The sequence below is a fragment of the Pongo pygmaeus genome, chromosome 18 (assembly GCF_028885625.2).
Source record: "Pongo pygmaeus isolate AG05252 chromosome 18, NHGRI_mPonPyg2-v2.0_pri, whole genome shotgun sequence".
Lineage (NCBI taxonomy): Eukaryota > Metazoa > Chordata > Mammalia > Primates > Hominidae > Pongo > Pongo pygmaeus.
Genome location: NC_072391.2, coordinates 34893320 through 34916484, shown reverse-complemented (window position 1 = coordinate 34916484; position 23165 = coordinate 34893320). Strand labels below are relative to the sequence as shown.

At 45.4% G+C, this 23165-nt stretch overlaps 1 protein-coding gene across 4 annotated transcripts in view; it reads right to left on the bottom strand.

Moving 5' to 3' along the window:
* Window positions 1–6802: 6802 nt before the first annotated feature.
* The window catches only part of LOC129015228 (cyclin-Y-like protein 1B), a 32920-nt gene continuing 16557 nt past the window's right edge, over window positions 6803–23165 (bottom strand). For 2 of the 4 annotated variants that reach the window (XM_054452845.1, XM_054452847.1), the window contains 3 exons: window positions 19311–19477; window positions 10654–10822; window positions 6803–9023 (listed from right to left, as the gene is read on the bottom strand). In XM_054452845.1, coding sequence (XP_054308820.1) covers window positions 8910–9023; window positions 10654–10822; window positions 19311–19477 — 450 coding nt within the window. In that variant the 3' untranslated portion in view covers window positions 6803–8909. The remainder of the gene's footprint in view (window positions 9024–10653; window positions 10823–19310; window positions 19478–23165) is intronic. The other 2 variants (XM_054452849.1, XM_054452848.1) reach the window with 2 other exon arrangements.

Below are 23165 nucleotides of genomic sequence, written 5' to 3'. Positions count from 1 at the left end.
TCAGGCACAGACACTCATCCTTCTAGGCCTAGTGAAATAAACCCTCTTCTCAAAAGTCCACCCATATGACCACTGACGGCAGAATTACGCCCCATCCCCCAGCTTACAGGCTGTGAGGAGAGCGGGGAGTAGGTGACAAAACCTTCTATTCTTACCTAGGCACCAGGGTAACAATGACAACCCCTCCATGCCCTTGGGAGCTGGGACCTCCTCTCAGAAACCCTCCAGCAAACACAGGCCTGCCTGAATGCCCACTGGGCAAATGGGGACCTGGGCCCCCAGGGTGTGCCCATCAGCCAGGGAGGTCTGCTTTGCTTGGCTTGGCTGGGAGCTTAAAGTTCCCAGCTCTGAGCAGGGTCTGGGCTTCCTTCCAGATAGAACGGCTCACCTCGCTCCACCCATCCCAGCCAGCTCCACCTGCTCTTCCCTATCCAGCTCTCAGCAGTGGAGCTAAAGTGCATTTCCCAGAACTGTGTGGGCCCAAACCAGACCCACTGGAAGCATGGAGCAGGAGCCTTGGACAAAGGATTCACTACTACAGAAAGGCACACCAGGGACATGGAGAGAAGCCACTCTCCCTCCCCTGTATCCCAGGACATAGAAGAAATAGCACCTCCAGGAGCTCAGATATGGTCCCCTCCCCTCCTCCTCACCCCACAAAAGGGTGTTTGAGGCCCAGAAAGGTTCAGAGCCTGGCCCAAGGTCAGTGGTCAGAAGAAACCCCACATTCCCTTCCACAGTCACACCCCCACACTGCTGCACTGCCCGAAACCCTGGCCACTGCAGGCCTTCAATAACTGCGTCTGCTGTCACCCCTCCATGAAACCCCCAAGAACCACGAGGATGCACAAGGACTTCTTCTCCCTTCTGGTGACCCAACAGCACCAGGCAGGGTAACCCCAAGCTCTTGGTAAGTGAGCAGCCCTGCCCCACAGTGCAAAACTGCCTGACTCTAATGACTGAGCAGACAGGAGTAGGAGGGACAGAGATCGGTTGGCTTTCAAGAAGCAGCAAGAGGAAGGGCAGATGAGAGGAGGAACTTCCCCTACCAGGTCCCCGAGAAAGGCTGTGCTGAGTGGCACGCCCTTGGAACAAAGGGAGAAGCAGGAAGGGCCCCTACCCATTGTGCAGCAGCAGTTTTGAGCTCTGAGATCCTAGAAGTAGGTAGGCAGAGACCTGGACCTAGATGAGCAGCCTGTGCTCCTTGGCATGTCTGAAATGGGAGGCACGGAGGAGGGGAGGGAAGAGAAGGCCAGGTGGCCACAGGCCCCATCCTCCCTCCCCAGCCCTGGGAGGCCACCACCTGCAGAGGGCATCTATCCCCTGATCAGATTGCAAAGCAATGTGGCTGGTTCCACAGAGGCCTCATTTTGCCCATTGGGGTCTGTCCTGGCCATCCTCCTTCCTCTGGAGAACCCTGAAGGTCTCCTCATCTCTGGGTGAAGGCCTGCAGACCTCCTCAGTGAGAGAGTAGCCAACTAGTTCATGAGCCTCCACTGCTGCCCTGGTGCCACCCTCTCCTGGGCCCTGGGGTCTCAGGACGGCCATGGTAGCAAAGTAGCCAGCTCTCTGGCCCAGGACTGGTACCACCTGTGTCCTCCACTCCTGTCTCTGCTGCTACCCTTGGCCTAATGCAGCTGGTGGGTCCTGGGCTGCAGCTCAAGCTGGTTTTGGGCTTCAATGGGAGCACACCTGCCAAGGCAGCCCCAGGAAGGGTGCACTCCCCTTGCCTTGCATCTGGCTCTAGGCTGGCCAGAAGGATGGCTGTGGGCCAGGAGGCCCCAGTGGCTCCAAGATACCAGGAAGCACAGCTATCTGCACTTCGGCCCACCTCCCTACACCGCCAGAATGGGGCCACTGCTGGCAACGCCACTGGGGGACAGGAGAACCCAGCATTTGGGGTACCCAGGCCCCTCAAGATTGAGGGCCTAGGAGACTGACTGACAGGGGCAGGTCCCAGTAGTGGGGTCCTCTGCACAGCTTCCACTCCAGAGGGTCGGGCAGAACTGCTTTGGCAACAGCTGATGCAGACCGGGGCCCAGGCCCTGAGGGGCTACCCCAGTCTGCCAGTCACAGACACTGAGCATCTCCTCTGCCTTATGGGCCTAGTGGCTGGCTGGGGCCTTTGGTTCCTGCTGCCTCCTGCAGGTATCCTGACAGTCACCTCCTTCCTGAGAGTCACTGGTGCTGGTGAGAGGGAGGAGATGGAACCCCCCATCCCTGTCTCCCAGAGGACAACTGCACTGGTGCCCCAGGCCTCTGAGCTCCAGCTGAGAAGCTGGCGGCTCCACCTTCCCATCCTCACAGCCCCTTCCCTGCCAGGAGGGAATCAAATCTCTCCCAGAGGGAATAGAGCTGGCAGCAAGAGGCTAAGGGCAGCTCAGCTGGGGAGATGGCGCATGCCCAGCTCACCAGGGCGTCTCACCTGCACCTCTGCTGTGCTGCCAGGGCCCCATCAGGATGACTCTGGCATCCATCCTAACCAGGTTAAGTGGGAGCCAGGCTCTCCCTCCATCCCTGCCCCTCCAGGCCCAGGGACCCAGGCTGAGCCTGTGCCTCTCCATAGCCCCCAACAAGGGTTCTAGGCCTCACACAATGACCAGATGGGAAGAGGGGCCAGGCCTAGGCAGAACCCCTCTCCTACCCCTTCCTCAGATTGAAAAAGAAATAGGTCATTTCACATGTCATAATTTTTTATAAATATGTGTAAGAAATTTATTGAAAACCTGTATGAATTAATAAGTTAATTAGATACAATCAGATACAAGATCAACACACAAAATTAAATTGTACTACTGCATAAAATCAGTTATACTAAAAATTAAATTAAGACAAAATTTCCATTGATAAAAGCATCAAAAAGGAAGAAATATTCAGAAATAAATGTAACAAAATAAATGCAATGACTTTATGGTGAAAAATTATTCTAAAATGCTATAAGTAATCAAAGAACTGAATATGTTGAGTGACATCAATATTCAAGAATAACAGTACTTAATATTAACATCAAAATACTAAAAGCTGGTTCTATAGATTCAATGCAAATTCCTTAGTGTTTTCAATAGAAATTTTAAAGCTCTTCCTAACATGCATGTGGATATGCAACCGAAATAAAATAAATGCAATTAAAAAAAAATAACAAAATGTAATGACCTACATTGCCAATATCTTTTTGTTTTTGTTTTTCCGCGACAGGGTCTTGCTCTGTCACCTTGGCTGGAGTTCATTGGCACAATCACAGCTCACTGCATCCTGGAATTCCCGGCTCAAGCGATCTTCTCATCTCAGCCTCAGGAGTAGATGGGACTACAAGTGCATGCCACCCATCCTGCTAATGTTGTTTTTTCTTGTAGAGATGGGGTCTTGGTGTGTTGCCCAGGCTAGTCTCAAACTCCTTGGATCAAGCAATTATCCTGCCTCAGCCTCGCAAAATGCTTGGATTACAAGTGTCAGCCACCATGCCCACACACCCAATATCAATTTTTATTGCAGTGTTATAGTCTGGTACTAACTTAAGTACAGATTCATGTAGCCCAATAGAATAGAATAGAAGGGCAACTAATAAACACATTAATTTAAAGTAAATTGATTGCGTCAAAGATGCCAAGAAATTGTAATAGGAAAGTAAATGTAGTTTCAAAAAATTTTGCTGGGAAAACTAAATATCCACTTTGCAAAAGGATAAGATGGACCCCTAACTCAAACTGCAGATGCCCAAAAACACTCAAAAAGGATAATATATCAAAATGTAAGAGGTAAAACACAAAATTCTTTGGAGAAATCTTAGAGTTAATATTTGTATTCTTGGATTACATAAATATGTCTAAGATATGACACCTTGTGAATTATACTTTATTGAATTGGAAAGTTTTGTTCTTAGAACATCAAAAAGAATATGAAAAATTATGCTGCTTAATGGGAGAAAATATTTTAAATTGTATACAAGATTTGGGCATATTAGAGTTTATAAAGAATATTTTATATGTATATAAAATCTCATGTATATATGGAATCTTAAAAACCAAACTCAGAGAAGCTAGTGTATATAGAATATATAAAAAAAACTCTTATCAGTCAATAATAAAACAACTATTGACCAATTAAAAATGGACAAAAGGTTTGAATAGACGTTTTCCATAGAAGATATACAATTTGCCAATTTGTTCAATTTCATTAGTTGCTAAGACAATGCAAGTCAAACTACAATTAATATTAATTGACACTCACTAGAATGGCTATACCAAAGATACAATGAGAAATGTTAGAAAAGAAGTGGAGAATATGGAACTCACATATGCTGCAAATAGGAATGTAAAATATTGCGCCACCTTGAAAACAAAACAATACGAAATAAAATTGTGGCTATCCCTCAAAATGTTGCACATAAAATGACTACAGGACACAAAAGTTCCAACCCAAAGTTAGTATGCAAAAGGAATGACATTCCTGTAGTCATACAAAGACTCTTATATGAATGCTCATAACATGTGGTAATGTCCATGCAATAGAACGCTACTTGCCATCCAAGAGGAATGATGTAATGATGCGAGCTGTAACAGAAATGAAACCCAAAAACATTAGGCTAAGTGAAAGAAACCAGTCCCAAAACACCACATAATTCATGATCCTGGCTATTAGAACTCTGATAATAGGCTCATCTATAGAGACATAAAATTGATTGTTGTCTAGATCTGACATGGCAAAGACGAATGTAAATAGGATGCATTTTCCTCTTAAAAGATACAAATATTCTAAACTTAGGTGGTAATTAAGCTCGCATGGCTCTATAAGTATTCTAAATAGCTCGGAGTTGTATTTAAAATATGTGATTACATTATATAAAATATACCTCAGTAAAGCGTTTTAAAGAATCAACATGTCAACATACACTAAGGTTGTTTTAGACTTTCAGAAACCCAAGGCACAGATTGTAAAAATGAAATCTATGTCTTGTCCATTGCAAAGCACAATAAAGAAAAGGGAGGCGGCAAGCTAACACGCAAAGGTTTGGTCACTGATGCAGGGGTATTAATGGGCAGGAACCATGTGATTCGTTTAACCAGGTCAGAAAAGCAAAGGAAATGATCGTAATTTATTGAAGACTACTCTGACTCAGGGTGACTCAGATTTTTAGGAATGTGAAAGCTGTACTCGTAGGGTTGGGCATATTTCTTATCAGACTCAGCTCAAAAGAGCCATCTCATAGAAAGGTTACCAACGACTCTCCTGTCCGCAGTTGCCTGGAGTTTTGCAGTTGTCTACGCCAGTCCTAAAACTGCATTGCAGCCATTCATTAGAAACCCAGTGTAACACTCAAATCCAACACGAAACCCCACATTTCATGACTACCGCATTCAATAATTTGCCTTTTTTTCTTCATTTTTTGACCAGCTCTCTCCATTCCCTCTGTTTGTAGCCCTACCTGGCCCAGCTGGTTCTGGAGCAAAATTGTCCACCTCGGGAGCTTGGGCTGCTGGTCCACGTGCCGCACCGGGCGCCCCCGTTGGCCAGCGCAGGAGCTGTTGGGGATCTGGCTCTCACAGGGCGCAGATGGCCCCTGACAGTCCCAGGAGCCCGTGGCCGCGTCGCAGGGGCTCGCATCTGCGCTGGAAACTGCGCCTGGTAGAGAAGGAGCAGAGGGACGCCCGCCCCACCCTCCACTCTGCACCGTCAGCCAAGAAAACCCAATTCCAATTCCGAAATAAAAGGATGCAGAGGTGCTCGACTAGCTCCAGCCCTTCCTGCTGCCGGCCCTAAAAGGGTGGCCCCGCTATCCCCAAGGCTCAAGGAGCTTCCCTGCCGAGGAGCCCCGCGACTCCCCCGAACTGCGTTTGCCAAGCGCCAGGTGGGGCAGACGGGAGCACCGCCCTCTTGGCCGCATCCAGCCTGGTGGTGGAGACCGCGAAGCCGGTTTCTCTTAGTTCCTCCAGTACCCAGGAAGGTCTGACGCCGGGAAAATACCCCGCCCCGGGTAGGGGCGACCTCAGGAGCTCCAAGGATCTATCTCCCAGAAGCCCTATAGAAGTGCCCTGCAAGACCTGACCTGCTGAGGCCCCTTCCTTCCACCTTTTACTCCCTGGGGGACCCATTATTCCCCTGCGAGCCTCACTAGGTTATTCCTGCGTACCCCGCATTGGCCTCCGGCCTTAGAGCACCCTCGAGTTTTCCCCACCCAGAACGTGGGGACGCCACAATTATTCCCCTCCAAAGACTCCTCCCAAACCTGTATCCTAGCATCAGTGACGCTGACATACCGCGGCGACCGCCCAGGCTGCCCCTTCCCCGCCCCAACCGCCTCGGAGTCTCCACAATGACTTCCCCAGGTTGAGGGCTGTACTGAGACCCCCACACAGCGACCCCGACACACAGGGCGACCCTCCAGCACTCCCTCCGACATCCCGCCCACCCTACAGGGGAGACCAGGCCCCACCCTCCACTCAGGCGATGGCTTCCCCCCACCACCCCTAAAAGGATGCTTTCCCGGAGACCACACACAGGGCGCCTGTGTCACACAGGGGCGACCCTATGAATCCCTCCCCAGACATCCTCGTGCCCTCTCCAGAGGGAGACTGCACAAGTGGAGAACTCCCCTGGAGAGGATCCTCAGACACCATCTTCAAAGCCACCACCCACAATCAGAAAGACCCAAGGGAGAATCGTGGCCACAAAACCCATGTCCACACATGCACCCCTCCAGGCCGGCATCTCCAGGGCCCCCACTCATGGCCACCTCACCCCATGGTGACCTCAAAACGCTCTCCCTACATTGCAGGGAAAAGAAAGGGAGAGTCCAGCCAAACTTCCCGCAGGAGAATCCATTTTCCTTTTATTCGTTATGCAATGGAGCTAAAGTGCAGGGCAAGAAGGGTTTTATAGAAAATTTTAAGTTCTTATGTATAGGTTTGCACGGAAATTTAAACATTTAATGATAGGGATAATAGATAATAAACCCATCCTAAGTGCATTATAGCTAGGTTTCAGCAATTCTTATTTTGCCATTTATTTTCAACTATCAACTCTAAATATCCTAGTAGTATTTTAAATCAAATAGAAAATACAATATCATTAATTTTGGAAGAATTTAAGTAAGTATATCTAACAAGTGAAGATAAAAAAGAAAATATCATTATCTCATCTAATACAATTTTTAACAGATCAATTTGTGTATTCACCAAAGAGTAGACTCTACAACCACTGAAGGCTTTGCATGAAATGTTTTCACAGGTTTAGTCTAATATTTCATCTTCAGACACAAAATATCAATACATGAAAATATTCAATTACTTATAAAGGCCCACAGATTATGGTTGGAGGAGGAAATCGCAAACCGACAGTGGGATATTCCAAACCACTGCACTGTGAAAGTAAACTCAAGAAAGAAAATAGGGATTCCTATTGTTCCTGATAAAAGGAAAGGAAAGGTAACTCCCAGAAAGCCACTGCCTCACTTTGCCATATTCAAATGTCTAGAAAAAGGCACAGGTCTGGCCGTACCCAAAGAAAGATGAGGATTCAAGGTGTAACAAAAGACAGCAGGGATCATGGGGTATCTTAGATTTCTACCCCCAACATCCACCCTTGCACAAAAACTTGATCTAATATCTCACATTGGTGGGGATCTGGTGTTCTTGTTAGAAAAAAAAAAAAAAAGTCTCAGAAAGTGTTTCCCTTGTAGACTCTGGGGCAGTTGATCCTCAGCACTTTCTATTTTGGAAGCCAGAAAATTCCTTCTTGATTGAGAAGGGGGGCAGTCCTGTGCACCATAGGATTCCCGTTGTTGACTGCACGTCAGTGGGTGCAACCAGTTATTGCAACCAATGTCTGGACAAACTTCCTCAGGATGCAGAGGCCGCTCCCATGAGAACCGCTGCTCCTCTCCATATGTGAACAGACTGACAGATGCAGGCAGCACCAGTAATCTCTTGAACCACTGAGGTGCACTGGAAAATGTGAGTTGTGGTGTGTCCCTGTGTTAGAATTATTGAGAGGCTTTTGTTTTGTTGACAAGTGCTGAGACCACACAATGCACCAGGGCAAGATTAGCTGGGAAAATGATCTTCTGATAATGTTTTGAACCCAGATGTTCCTCCTTTGTTGTTTTCCCGGAACTGGGTAAATTCAGTTTTCACTTCTGTAGCTCCCCTAACAATCCCGAGGCCAGGTCTTCTACTGCTTCCCTAAGTGGCTTTCCTACTGCTTCCCTCTAGGTGACCTGGGGGAAGATGAGCTGATTTCATCTCTTCCTTTATAATCCTGATGTAGGGGCCTCATTTCACATGCACAGATTCCCTCCAAAGACTAGAGAGCAGGACTGAGCCACCCTGGTGCTTGCAGTAATGGCAGCCTTGCCCCGATGCCACTCTCTCTTCCCACCATTGTTGAATTTTGGGCCATCATGTATTCAGTGCCTCAGTGGACAGAGAACCAAACCCAGGTGCTCTCACAAATCTGGAGCTGATTCTAAAGTTTTGTGAGCTCCAGCTCAGCTCAGACCACTGGCACCTGCTTAAGACTGTGGGTGACTCTGGACACCACTGGCACTTGTTTGACACTGTGGGTGACTGGACTCTGAGCTGGGATGTGCAGTGTCCATGTGACACTCCTTCTCCCCAAGAGTCGTTCAAGAAGGTGGCACCCTAGGAATGCCATCTGGACCCAGTGGAAGAGGAAGGGCAGGAAGCACCTGGCACCCACTGTTCATATCACCATCACCCAGTTCCACAATGTGGCTAACTGGAAGATGTTTCCTCTTGATGAAAATCCTAAACATTAACAACAACAACAACAAAAAAAAAAAAAAGAAAAGAAAAAAAGAAAATCCTAATTTTTTTTTTTTTCAGCAGGAAAAGTGATATTTTCTTTTCTTTATTGTTGAGAAGTTCAGGATCTTATAAGGCTAATTTCTCTCTTTAAGATAAGATGGCATTAGTGCACCGAATACCAATGAAATTCATGCTGATAGCCCTTTTCGTAGCAGCGGCATCTTGATGCATGTCTCTGTATTCACATGGCCATGACATAGCCTAGAAAATTCAATCAAAGAGAAAATAAGTACAATTTTAAAAAGGGCTCCAACATTTTTTAAAAGGCATCGCTGATGAGAAGCCATACATACAGATTCCATTACATGGTTCCTTTGCAGCTGCTTTGGCTGAGGTTTACAGGGCCAGGTTCTGAGGATGCTACTCCCTGCCCATTCACTAAGGTGATCTCCTTTAAGGGCTATGAATAGATTGCCAGAGCCAAGAGGAATTTATTTTATTAAGTTATTTTAAAATTGGGCTCATTGCTTGATGATACTGTCACATAAAAAATAAAACAGGACTCCTAAAGATTTCAAGAGTATTGTGACAAGCACATAAGAAAAATATCATCTGTTACCTGTGCACATCTTACCTGTGTATATGTTCCTTCAACATAATAAACATACACTTGTGCCAAAAAATCAGTTTACTCAGCGATTCAAATTCTCCCCAATCCTTGTTAGTTACTATATACTCAAAGCAAATTTTAATGAGGCAGGTGTGTGCTGGACTGTCTTGGAACACCCAAGAAGTCTCATGACTGAAACACCAAAAGGTGCTACTTTACATGCACATTGTGGTAGAAAAATGTATTATTCTAAAGTACCACCAAGATACCAGAGAAAGTGGCAATTTTAAACATGTGTATTTCAGTGGTAATTTTCCTGTATACTCACCAAGAGTCATACGCCATAAATCATACGTTGCCCCATGAAAGTTACCATTTTCATTAAAAACCCATGTCCTTCCTACCCAGCACTTGAAACACTGGCACCTTATACAGTCTAAGTACAAGTCTTTCAGCCACTACTGCTTTGTCTAATAAACTCATGGGACTGCACCATGATATATACAGTAGATGATAACACGAATTTGCAAACTGCATAAGTAAAAGACAGTCAAGAGCAGTAAGTGTACTGTGTATGTAGATATAATTAGGAATACTATTGCATTTATTCACGTATCGTTATGTGAATGTAGATATAATGTAGATATAATGTATTGTTATGTGAATGGGTAGAGGTTAAAAATAAAACCCATTAAGAACAGACTAAATTTAATTAACAACATTCTGAATTATGGTCACAGCAGAAAGGATATCAATACATTTTTAAGAATATGGATCCTTGACTGGGCACGATAGCTCACGCCTGTAATCCCAGCACTTTGGGAGACTGAGGCGGGTGGATCACCTGACGTCAGGAGTTAGAGACCAGCCTGACCAACATGGAGAAACCCTGTCTCTACTAAAAATACAAAATTAGCCAGTGGTGGCGCATGCCTGTAATCTCAGCTACTCAGGAGGCTGAGGCAGGAGAATCGCTTGAACCCGGGAGGCGGAGGTTGCAGTGAGCTGAGATTGCACCATTGCACTCCAGCTTGGGCAACAAGAGTGAATCTCTGTCTCATAAATAAATAAATAAATAAATGAATAAATAAATAAATAAATAACTATGGATCCTTGTATAAACCATACAAGAAAAGAAATATGTTGCCAAAGAAATAGAAGTGTTTTGGTCTGTTAATTTTAAGGCTTTCATTTTCCTAATCACTACTTAACATGATTTTGTCACAGATGCTGGCTTCTGTGGCCAATGGAAAACTCCACTAAGTGACTTCACATACTTACCTTCAGTTTCTGTGCTTTATCTTTGTGAAGAAGATGAAATAGAAAATACACACCATGGTCATTTGCCAAGATCAAATGACGCAGGTCAAAGTAATATTTTGCATAAACACTGGCAGACACATGAATATTAAACTCAAGTAGCTCCAAGAAACACTTCTCCATCTTGCTCCTGGGGTAGAAGAAACACAATTAAACCAATAATAGGACAGTTCTAGTCAAGTGGGTTAACTTAAAAAATATCATTCTGAGCTGCTAGGATGCTCTAAATTCTGTTTTGAAACAAATAAAGGCTGCCTGGTCAGGTTCCTACACTGATGTCCAAGAAAGACACAGTTGCTTTGGGTCTCTTCTGCATCCCAGCACCCCAAGTTTGGGATGAGGGAAAGGTGGTAGCCTCTTCTGCACTCCTGCTGTGGACTCAGGGCTCATTCTTGAGAGTTCCCTTAGGGCAGCTGCACAACTCAAACTCCATGCTCACTCATGAGCCCTGCAACAGCAATCACATGACAAGAATGATGGGTGCCATTTATTAGCTCAGAAGGATCTCCAGGCATTTTTACCAGGACAATAACAGGAAGGGGCTTACTGAAGTAGAGAAGCACCAACAGGAGGACTGGGCACATCACCAAGGCAACAAATGGACCCATGGAGTGCCATCCTATTATCTCAGAGGAGGAAAATCTCTAAGGCTACAAGAAGGATTCATCCCAAATAAATACATAAGCAAGCTACATTCCATGGCAAAAAGAATCCGCTTCCCTCTGCTCCAGCCCACAAGGCTATGTCAAGGGGTCATAAAGCAAGTTTCTGCTCACCTTAGTATTATGAAGAGTTGAAACTGCCACTATGACAGGGCAAGGATATTCTTTAAAGTTTGAAAGGCAGAAAAATCAAGGAGAGACATTTTGGCTAGACTAAACCCACTTTATGATGTGATTTCTAGTAGGGCCCTGGCCTTATACACGCAGTGTTGCTCCTGAGTTGGGAATGCAACCCTGAAGTGCTCAGCATCTGTCACCCCTGGCCAGAACGGGATGTGGGGGAGTTGAATGCAGTGGGAAAGGAAAGGGCTGGGACCCATCCTCTGCCACAAGGTCATCCAGCCATCCTCCCCAAGGCTAAATTAATAGGTACACAGGGTAAATCTGGCTGCTTTCAGAGTAACCTCTGTAATGAGTTAATTGCTTAAAAATATCAGTATCTGAACAATATATTTGGTTTCTTGGTTTGAAAGCTTTAATATTTTACTGACTGGCTAAGTCAACAAATGCTTGATGTTCTCCTGTTAAGGGGACAGTCAGACTATGAGCCAAGATGTGGTGATCTCATTTGCTGAACTTAAAACCCAGCTGAACCTACTTCTAAAATTAATTTCCTGTTCACATGTCCATAAGTCTATAGAAATGTAAATCAAATAATATTTGAATAGACAGCTGATCAGGACCCGACTTACTACAGGAATTAATAGCACTTCATGATCCCTTTTTATTTTCTCCACTAGTACATTGTAACTGTGTAGAAATACAGTACTTCACAGAATTAACATGTCTATTAATAGAAGTTTAATCACTGAAGAAAAGCATTCTGTATATAGAATATGCATCTTCTGGGCTTTTTTTTTATTATTATTATACTTTAAGTTCTAGGGTACATGTGCACAATGTGCAAGCTAGTTACATATGTATACATGTGCCATGCTGGTGCGCTGCACCCACCAACTAGTCATCCAGCATTAGGTATATCTCCCAGTGTTATCCCTCCCCCCTCCCACCACCCCACAACAGTCCCCAGAGTGTGATGTTCCCCTTCCTGTGTCCATGTGTTCTTATTGTTCAATTCCCACCTATGAGTGAGAACATGCGGTGTTTGCTTTTTTGTTCTTGCGATAGTTTACTGAGAATGATGATTTCCAATTTAATCCATGTCCCTACAAAGGACATGAACTCATCATTTTTTATGGTTGCATAGTATTCCATGGTGTATATGTGCCACATTTTCTTAATCCAGTCTATCATTGTTGGACATTTGGTTTGGTTCCAAGTCTTTGCTATTGTGAATAGTGCCGCAATAAACATACGTGTGCATGTGTCTTTATAGCAGCATGATTTATAGTCCTTTGGGTATATACCCAGTAATGAGAGGGCTGGGTCAAATGGTATTTCTAGTTCTAGATCCCTGAGGAATCCCCACACTGACTTCCACAATGGTTGAACTAGTTTACAGTCGCACCAACAGTGTAAAAGTTTTCCTATTTCTCCACATCCTCTCCCGCACCTGTTGTTTCCTGACTTTTTAATGATTGGCATTCTAACTGGTGTGAGATGGTATCTCATTGTGGTTTTGATTTGCATTTCTCTGATGGCCAGTGATGGTGAGCATTTTTTCATGTGTTTTTTGGCTGCATAAATGTCTTCTTTTGAGAAGTGTCTGTTCATGTCCTTTGCCCACTTTTTGATGGGGTTGTTTGTTTTTTCTTGTAAATTTGTTGGAGTTCATTGTAGATTCTGGATATTAGCCCTTTGTCAGATGAGTAGGTTGCGAAAATTTTCTCCCATTTTGTAGGCTGCCTGTTCACTCTGATGGTAGTTTCTTTTGCTGTGCAGAAGCTCTTTAGTTTCATTAGATGCCATTTGTCAATTTTGGCTTTTCTTGCCATTGCTTTTGGTGTGCTAGACATCCTTGCCCATGCCTATGTCCTGAATGGTAATGCCTAGGTTTTCTTCTAGGGTTTTTATGGTTTTAGGTCTAACATTTAAGTCTTTAATCCATCTTGAATTGATTTTTGTATAAGGTGTAAGGAAGGGATCCAGTTTCAGCTTTCTACATATGGCTAGCCAGTTTTCCCAGCACCATTTATTAAATAGGGAATCCTTTCCCCATTGCTTGTTTTTGTCAGGTTTGTCAAAGATCAGATAGTTGTAGATATGCAGCGTTATTTCTGAGGGCTCTGTTCTGTTCCATTGATCTATATCTCTATTTTGGTACCAGTACCATGCTGTTTTGGTTACTGTAGCCTTGTAGTATAGTTTTAAGTCAGGTAGCGTGATGCCTCCAGCTTTGTTCTTTCGGCTTAGGATGACTTGGCGATGCGGGCTCTTTTTTGGTTCCATATGAACTTTAAAGTAGTTTTTTCCAATTCTGTGAAGAAAGTCATTGGTAGCTTGATGGGGATGGCATTGAATCTGTAAATTACCTTGGGCAGTATGGCCATTTTCCCGATATTGATTCTTCCTACCCATGAGCATGGAATGTTCTTCCATTGGTTTGTATCCTCTTTTATTTCCTTGAGCAGTGGTTTGTAGTTCTCCTTGAAGAGGTCCTTCACATCCCTTGTAAGTTGGATTCCTAGGTATTCTCTTTGAAGCAATTGTTAAAGGGAGTTCACTCATGATTTGGCTCTCTGTCTGTTGTTGGTGTATAAGAATGCTTGTGATTTTTGTACATTGATTTTGTATCCTGAGACTTTGCTGAAGTTGCTTATCAGCTTAAGGAGATTTTGGGCTGAGACAATGGGGTTTTCTAGATATACAATCATGTCATCTGCAAACAGGGACAATTTGACTTCCTCTTTTCCTACTTGAATACCCTTGATTTCCTTCTCCTGCCTAATTGCCCTGGCCAGAACTTCCAACAATATGTTGAATAGAAGTGGTGAGAGAGGGCATCCCTATCTTGTGCCCGTTTGGCTGGATATGAAATTCTGGGTTGAAAATTCTTTTCTTTAAGAATGTTGAATATTGGCCCCCACTCTCTTCTGGCTTGTAGAGTTTCTGCCAAGAGATCTGCTGTTAGTCTGATGGGCTTCCCTTTGAGGGTAACCTGATCTTTCTCTCTGGCTGCCCTTAAAATTTTTTCCTTCATTTCAACTTTGGTGAATCTGACAATTATGTGTCTTGGAGTTGCTCTTCTCGAGGAGTATCTTTGTGGCGTTCTCTGTATTTCCTGAATCTGAATGTTGGCCTGCCTTGCTAGATTGGGGAAGTTCTCCTGGATAATATCCTGCAGAGTGTTTTCCAACTTGGTTCCATTCTCCCCATCACTTTCAGGTACACCAATCAGATGTAGATTTGGTCTTTTCACATAGTCCCATATTTCTTGGAGGCTTTGCTCTTTTCTTTTTATTCCTTTTTCTCTAAACTTGTCTTCTCGCTTCATTTCATTCATTTCATCTTCCATCGCTGATACCCTTTCTTCCATTTGATCGCATCTGCCCCTGAGGCTTCTGCATTCTTCACGTAGTTCTCAAGCCTTGGTTTTCAGCTCCATGAGCTCCTTTAAGCACTTCTCTGTATTGGTTATTCTAGTTATACATTCTTCTAAATTTTTTTCAAAGTTTTCAACTTCTTTGCCTTTGGTTTGAATATCCTCCCGTAGCTCGGAGTAATTTGATCGTCTGAAGCCTTCTTCTCTCAGCTCGTCAAAGTCATTCTCCGTCCAGCTTTGTTCCGTTGCTGGTGAGGAACTGCGTTCCTTTGGAGGAGGAGAGGCGCTCTGCTTTTTAGAGTTTCCAGTTTTTCTGCTCTGTTTTCTCCCCATCTTTGTGGTTTTATCTACTTTTGGTCTTTGATGAAGGTGATGTACAGATGGGTTTTTGGTGTGGATGTCCTTTCTGTTTGTTAGTTTTCCTTCTAACAGACAGGACCCTCAGCTGCAGGTCTGTTGGAGTACCCGGCCTTGTGAGGTGTCAGTCTGCCCCTGCTGGGGGGTGCCTCCCAGTTAGGCTGCTCGGGGGTCAGGGGTCAGGGACCCACTTGAGGAGGCAGTCTGCCCGTTCTCAGATCTCAAGCTGCGTGCTGGGAGAACCACTGCTCTCTTCAAAGCTGTCAGACAGGGACATTTAAGTCTGCAGAGGTTACTGCTGTCTTTTTGTTTGTCTGTGCCCTGCCCCTAGAGGTGGAGCCTACAGAGGCAGGCAGGCCTCCTTGAGCTGTGGTGGCTCCACCCAGTTCGAGCTTCCTGGCTGCTTTGTTTACTTAAGCAAGCCTGGGCAATGGCGGGCCGCCCCTCCCCCAGCCTCGCTGCCACCTTGCAGTTTGATCTCAGACTGCTGTGCTAGCAATCAGTGAGACTCTGTGGGCATAGGACCCTCTAAGCCAGGTGCAGGATATAATCTCCTGGTGCGCCGTTTTTTAAGCCCATCTGAAAAGCGCAGTATTCGGGTGGGAGTGACCCGATTTTCCAGGTGCCCTCTGTCACCCCTTTCTTTGACTAGGAAAGGGAACTCCCTGACCCCTTGCGATTCCCGAGTGAGGCAATGCCTCGCCCTTCTTCGGCTCACGCACGGTGTGCGCACCCACTGACCTGCGCCCACTGTCTGGCACTCCCTTGTGAGATGAACCCGGTACCTCAGATGAAAATGCAGAAATCACCTGTCTTCTGCGTCGCTCACGCTGGGAGCTCGCTTTGTGGTTTTTTAAAATGGCTAGATGATTGAATGGCATAACTTTTACAGACACAGCAAATTTTCGGAATAGCGGCTACTCAGTTGAACTTACTCTTTAGAAAGGAAAGATATTCTAGGAAGACACATAGATGTTGGAAAATTTTAAGAAAAATCTGATAGACACTAATTTTTAACTATTCAATTTACACTCAAAATAGGACCACTGCAAACAGTCAACAGCAGGGGGCTGAGACAAATGTCTATTAAGTGCTTTGGTATAACGCTTTTCTTTTTTTTTCCTTTTTTATTTTTTGCGACAGAGTCTCGCTGTTTCGCCCAGACCGGACTGCAGTGGCGCTATCTCGGCTCACTGCAAGCTCCGCCTCCCAGGTTCACACCATTCTCCTGCCTCAGCCTCCCCAGTAGCTGGGTCTACAGGCACCTGCCACGGCGCCCGGCTAATTTTTTGTATTTTTAGTAGAGACAGGGTTTCATTGTGTTAGCCAGGATGGTCTTGATCTCCTGACCTCGTGATCTGCCTGCCTTGGCCTCCGAAAGTGCTGAAATTGCAGGCATGAGCCACTGCACCTGGCTGGTATAATGCTTTTCATCTTCCCAAGATCATAAACAGAAGCAGCATGTTCCAAGCATAGCTCCTGGTGTTTCTCAGTTCACACACCAACAGCACTGTTTGGAACTGGTCTTCTTGGAGCTGGCCTCTGCCCTCACTGCTCTTGGAGCTCACTTCTGTGGAAACCTGCACATAGCCCTGCATGCTCTCTGATCTTGTGACTAGAACTCAGAGCCCCAGCCAGCTGAGCCGCATGTTTTGAGAACCATTCAGCTGCCATGATGGTAGAACTAAGTGTTCATGATTACAAATTTGAAACCGGCTTTGCAAAAATTGGAACTGAGAAAATCATGATAGTGAAAGAGAGCTGATCTAACTGACTTCATCTTGCTTCTAACCTCCAAGCTGTCCTTGTTCATTCCTAGGCAGAGGCCAAACTAACTTCAGGAGAAACTTAGTTTACAGTTTAACTTTGAAACAAAGATGGTAACAGCCCTTTCCCAAAACAAACCTGCTTCCCGCCTGGGGACTGGACTGCCTTTTGAGGACTAACAAATTAGCCACAAGATTAGAAATTAAGGTTTAGGAGTCATGTGGCTGAAGGCTGCAAGAGTCCAAACCTCCCCATATTGCTCCTGGGAATAACATCACTATTGTAAAACCTAAGATCAGTGCTTCAGATATTTTGCAGACCCTGTACTGGGATCAGGCGGCACCACCTCAATCAATAAACTTCGTTTATCTGATTTTGTGGCCCCCACCCAGGAGCCGATTCAGTGCAGGAGGACACCTTCCACTAACTGTGATTCCATCTCTGAATGACCAATCAGCACTCCCCACTTTCTGACTCCCTACCCACCAAATTATTCTTTAAAAAACTATCCCAGAGTTTTTGGAGAGACTAATTTGAGTAATAGTAAAACTCTGGTCTCCCATACAGCTGCCTCTGCGTGAATTAAACTCTTTATTGCAATTCCCCTGTCTTAATAAATCAGCTCTGGCTAGGCAGCAGGCAAGGAGAACTCAGGCAGTCACAAATCTTGCTTCCTTTGAGGGACCAGTTTGCAAAAGGATGACTATGATCAAGGCCACTTTAGTGTTTGGAACTTCCAAAGTAATTCCACTTGTTTCAAATTCATTTGCGGTCACACTCTTTGCTAAAATGGCTACCAGAAATATCACCATGATCACTTGGTTTATACTATTAGCAAAGTGATGGCAAAAATGTTTTTTTGTTTTTCTTTTTGAGACAAGATCTGGCTCCATCACCCAGGGCTAGTGCAGTGATGTGATCACAGTTCACTACAGCCTCAACTTCCCAGGCTCAGGCAATTCTCCCACCTCAGACTCCCAAGTAGCTGGGACTACTACAGCTGCCTGCCACCACGCCCAGCTAATTTTTTAAAAAACATTTGGTACAGACAGGGTTCACTGTGTTACCCAGCAGGTCTTCAACTCCTGAGCTCAAGCGATCCACTCACCTCAGCCTCGTGAAGTGCTGGGATTACAGGCATGAGCCACTGAGCTCAGCCGCCAAGTGGTCATGTTTGAATGTAGATATACTCTGAGGTATATCTACAATAGACACTATATCTTCAATTGTAGACATACACTGAGGTGATTCTGAATGACAGTTTTATCTGGAGTCATAAGTAAAAGTCACAAAACTAACTCATGCCAATGCCTGGCATGATCTTGATCTGCTGCTGCTGCTCAATGTAAACAAAACTGCTCCCTTGTCTTGCACAGATGCAGGCTGCACAGCTGTCCTCACTGTCTAGTGGGCACCTAGAAAGGCTCTGCTGGAAATGCCTCCCTGCTCACCCTGCCTGCCAGCTCCAGGGCCCTTCCCTTCACAGCAGTCATGAGGCCGGATTGGAAGGGAACCCTGGTGAAGCTGTGTTTCAGTGTCATGTTGATGCATCTTGGAGGAACTCCATGACTCTGCAAGGCTCTTCACACTCTCATGGGCAACTCCAGGCCCAAAGAGTGCTGCTGCAGATGTCTCAGTACCCATGGAGCCTTGTGAGTGTGGTGGGCATGGGGTGATGCCCCAGAAATGCTTCTCACACTGCAGTTGGTGAACGCTAGAGCTTCTAACTCATCAGACCAATTTCCAAACACATGTAACACTCTCAGTGGGGAGGGGCCAGGGCACAGGAATCTGTGGCTATTTAACTTCATATCTCAAGGTTCCTATAAAAACAGATCTTTAGATAAAAGGGAGAAGAAAGGACCAGCAAAAGCAAATACACAATGGGTGACTGAAGTTGAAGCCATCACTTCCCCATAGTCCAGAGGCCTTATGACCTTAACAGTGGACAATGATTTCAAAGGCCAGATGTTTGCCCCTTATAAAGGGACTGAAACTGGCAGGCAGCTTCTCAAAAGTTATAAAGATATTTAGTGCACTGTGTCATTCTGATAGTACACTTGTAAGAGGTTTGCCAAAAAACAATCAGAAAAATACTTTTCAATTTATCAAGCAGGTTATTACAACAATAACACATCAAGACCTACCCATTACTGCTGGAAAATACAAACTGTTACACCAAAGCTGGATAGAGAGAAGACTGTGGTCTTATACCTATTTCTTTTATCTGCACAATGAAACCTATAAAGATATTTCTTGCAGTGTTAACTTGGAGAGCAAATGAGGCATGGAAAATGGTTACAAAGATCGCCAAAATCTTACAAACTCACATGTTCTCAACTGCAATGTCCTCGGGATTCTGGCTGTCATCCACACTCCACAGACCACGATTTCTCCCAACCTTGGAGGCAAGAAGCATGGCTCCGTGGACTATCTTTTTCCAATTAGTAGGACAAAGATCGATGTTAGCACTAGTTAAAAGTCGTTCAATGTACACCTGCAAAATAGAGCGCTGCTCTTTGATTTCAGTTCAGTTTATGTGTGTGTGGTGATACGAACATTTAAGAATGAAAGATTTCTTCTGGTTTTGACCAGAAAGTAAGTGCCTTTTAATTCTTATGTTCTGCAGAGACTTTGCTCACACCAAGCAAGAGGCCAAATCACAATCCTGGTGAGATACCTCTGTAGCCTACTCTGCCCGTAGACATTTCCAGATGAATTTCGGTCACAGGGATGACTGGACATCCCTGTAGGCATGAAGAGAGGCACCATCAGCACCTTCACACTCATGAAAAGCAGTACAAACTCAGGCCCAATGCAGATTAAGGTTGTTCAGGAAACACTCCAGTGCCGTCCGTGTGCGGCATCACACCTCCCTGGCAGGTAGATAGGAATTTTACAGGTGTGCCATGCTTGAATATGTAATATCCAAGTGATACTGAGAACACTGCTGTCTTCTCCTTTTCACAATAACTAACCCACTCTTGGGACACCAGCTGAGGAACTGTGGGTCAAGAGCATTTCCCAATGCCTGCTGTGCAGACAGCATGACAAGTGCAGGTCTCTGTGGCTCAGAAATAACCTCCATATTCAGTGCCTTGATAAGGAACGCATCTGTGTGAAAGGAGGGTCCTGCTCACAGCCCCTATTTTCCATGTCTCCACAATCTCTTCATGAAAACTCATTTCTTGTCCTACAGTATCTGCATTCAGTCAATTCAGTTGGTTTGAAGGCAGAGACAGCTGTCAGCCTCTGTATCCCTGGAGTTCCTCTAAACCTGCCAAGTAGTTTGTGAGACAATCTCAGTAAGTATTTTCTATCTATCCAATCTCTATCCCATAAAGAACTGGGTGAGGGACCAGCTGCATGAAGGTTACAGAGGTGAGCTGTGAGGCATTGCTACCCCAGAGGGTGCTCTGCAGAAGAGTATGCCTCTATGCTACTTGACGTCTTTGTATCAAGACCAAAGGAACACAGTTCATTTTAAGAGAGTTCATTCATTGTCTGAAGATTATCAGATTGGTGGCTCAGATCTGGCAATGTTCTCCAAACTCAAATGTGTTTTTAAAATCAAATGGCTGTTGAACGTGATATGTACATATGAGAGATTCTGTTCCCTTTCCCCCTAACTCTGCACAATAGGGTGTCCTAGGAATGACCCTCCCTCCCAGGGTTCAACTCCACAGGACTCATTAGAGAGCACTTAAACAGCATTGGTGAACCCTCACCTTCCTGTCACCTTTACTGGTAAGCTGGACCTGCTGACACTCACCGATACCTCTTGCCCTCCTGGGTCAGTGAGAAAGTTCCTTTTTTAACACCAACTCTTCTATCACCATGGTGGATCCCATCCCACTTTTGCAGAACACTGTTCCCCAAATCACCTCTTCTTGAAGACTTTCTCCCTCTCTGCCAGAAATTTCCCCCAATACAAATGTGTTTCCTGTTCCCATCCTGCTCCCTACAGCTCCCCAGAGGCATCTTCTCATTTGCTCACAGCATCGGGCCCTGTTGCCAGCTCCTCACCTCCCATCTCTCCTTAACCCACCTCACCCACCCCTATCACTCACCTGAGACGCCCCTTCCCAAGGTCCTCAGAGTCTTGACACCTACAAACCAGAGCCCTTCACCCCAAGGACCCAATCCCCAAGCTGTCCCTAATCTTGTCCAAGCAATTGCCATTGGCCTAGCTCCTGGGGACTAATACTTACATGTGAGTTACCCTGTTCCAATCTGTGTGCAATCCCTCTATGCCTACCTTCACTGGTAGCCTGCCTGCTTCAGATTCTGAGCCACCATGGGTCACGGCTCACCTATATCACCCTAGTAGCTTCTTGGTCCTCTTCTCTGCCCCAACCTTCCTCCTAACTATGGTCTACTCTCCCCAAAGCCGTCGCCATAACCTCTTAAGAACACTGCACTCCCCTGCTCAAGATCTACCATTAGTGCCCCCATCAAACTGGAATAAAACCTGAACTCCTTCCCATGGCCTGCAAGCCAAAAGGCTCGGTGAGCTGTGGCACTGCCTGTGCAGCCTCATCTCTTCCGTTCTTTCCTTCATTCCTCTCACCATGCGGGCCCCCTGCTGTTTGTTCCTTAAGCACACATGAAACATGTTCCTAGCTCAGTCTTTGCACTCATCCCACTGCCTGTCATGCCAGCACTCCTTATAGTCCTCGCTTTATATTCAGGGCACTGTTCAAATGTGACCTCTCTAGAGAGGCTTTTCCTGATCATTCTGAAATAGTGAGCCCCTCCCATCCCTCTCTCTTTATCCTGCTTTATTGTTTTGCTATTTGCCATTACCTGAAAAAATGCTTTTCTCATTACAACATAAGCTCATAAAGACAAGGACTGTGTTCAACCTGTCCTCTTCTCTACCCCAGCACTTAGAAGAGTGGGACAGGGTCGGCATCCAGGGGGTGTTTATGGAACGGACAACTTCTTGCAGCATTTAGCACTGTGACCACAGCCTTTCCTATCTTGAACCGTTTGTTCTTCTTTTATTATCCTCTCGTGCTCTTCCTCCTCCCACTCTAGCCACTTTACTGGGGGCTTGTCCCTTACATGCTGGTTGTCCTTACAGAGCTATCTTCTGTCCTCCTTTTCTTTTCCTTTTTAGAGGTGGAGACTTGCTATGCTGGCCAGGCTGGACACAAACTCCTGATCTCAAGTCATTCTCTTGCATCAGCCTCCCGAGTAGATGGGACTATAGGTGTGTCCCACCATGCCCGGCTTCTCCACTTTCATTCTAAACACTTTCTCTGCATTTGAGCAGCTACACTATTATTATTATTATTATTATTATTATTATTATTATTATTATTATTATTTTGAGACAGAGTTTCACTCTTTTTGCCCAGGCTGGAGTGCAGTGGTGTGATCTCAGCTCACTGCAATCTCTGCCTCCCAGGTTCAAGCAATTGTCCTGCCTCAACCTCCCAAATGGCTGGGATTATAGGCATCCACCACCACACACAGCTAATTTTTTTGTATTTTTTAATACAGACAGGGTTTCACCATGTTTGTCAGGCTGGTCTCGAACTCCTGACCTCAGGTGATCCATCTGCCTTAGCCTCCCAAAGTGCTGGGATTACAAGTGTGAGCCACCGCACCAAGCCTTCCGCAGCTACTCTCACTCCTCATTTCTTATTTCCAGCTCAGATTCATGCTCCAGTCCTATAGATCCAAATAATGACTGCACACGGCCACTCTCCTATCTTACAGGCACACCAAATTTAGCCTGTCTACAGTGAACTCCCCCTTCTTTCAATCCAGCTTTCCCTCCTGCATCTGCTCGCTCTCTCTCTAGCTGGAAGTACCACTCCTGCTTCCTGACAGCTGTGCTGAGCATGCCAAATGGCCTTCAGCTCCGTGAAAAGGCCTGCATCTGATCCATTGCCCATGGAGGCGTTTCTATGCAGGTGCCCAGCAAAAGCCTTCTCTTCTAAGCTCTAGCCAGATGCCAAAGGAGAGGCTACTGCTCTAATTATTTTTTCTCTCCCAGCTGCACGGTTGACATTCCTCTACAGGTTAGTGTGGGGAGGGGTAAACCAATCCCAGCCATCTGAAGAGGACTTCATATTCAGAATGAGTCTCACCACAGGAATTCTGTGAGAATGATGTAGAGGTAAGGACACAGCTACAGCTTAGCAGGCTAACTAGCAAAGCCTGTGTCCAAGCAT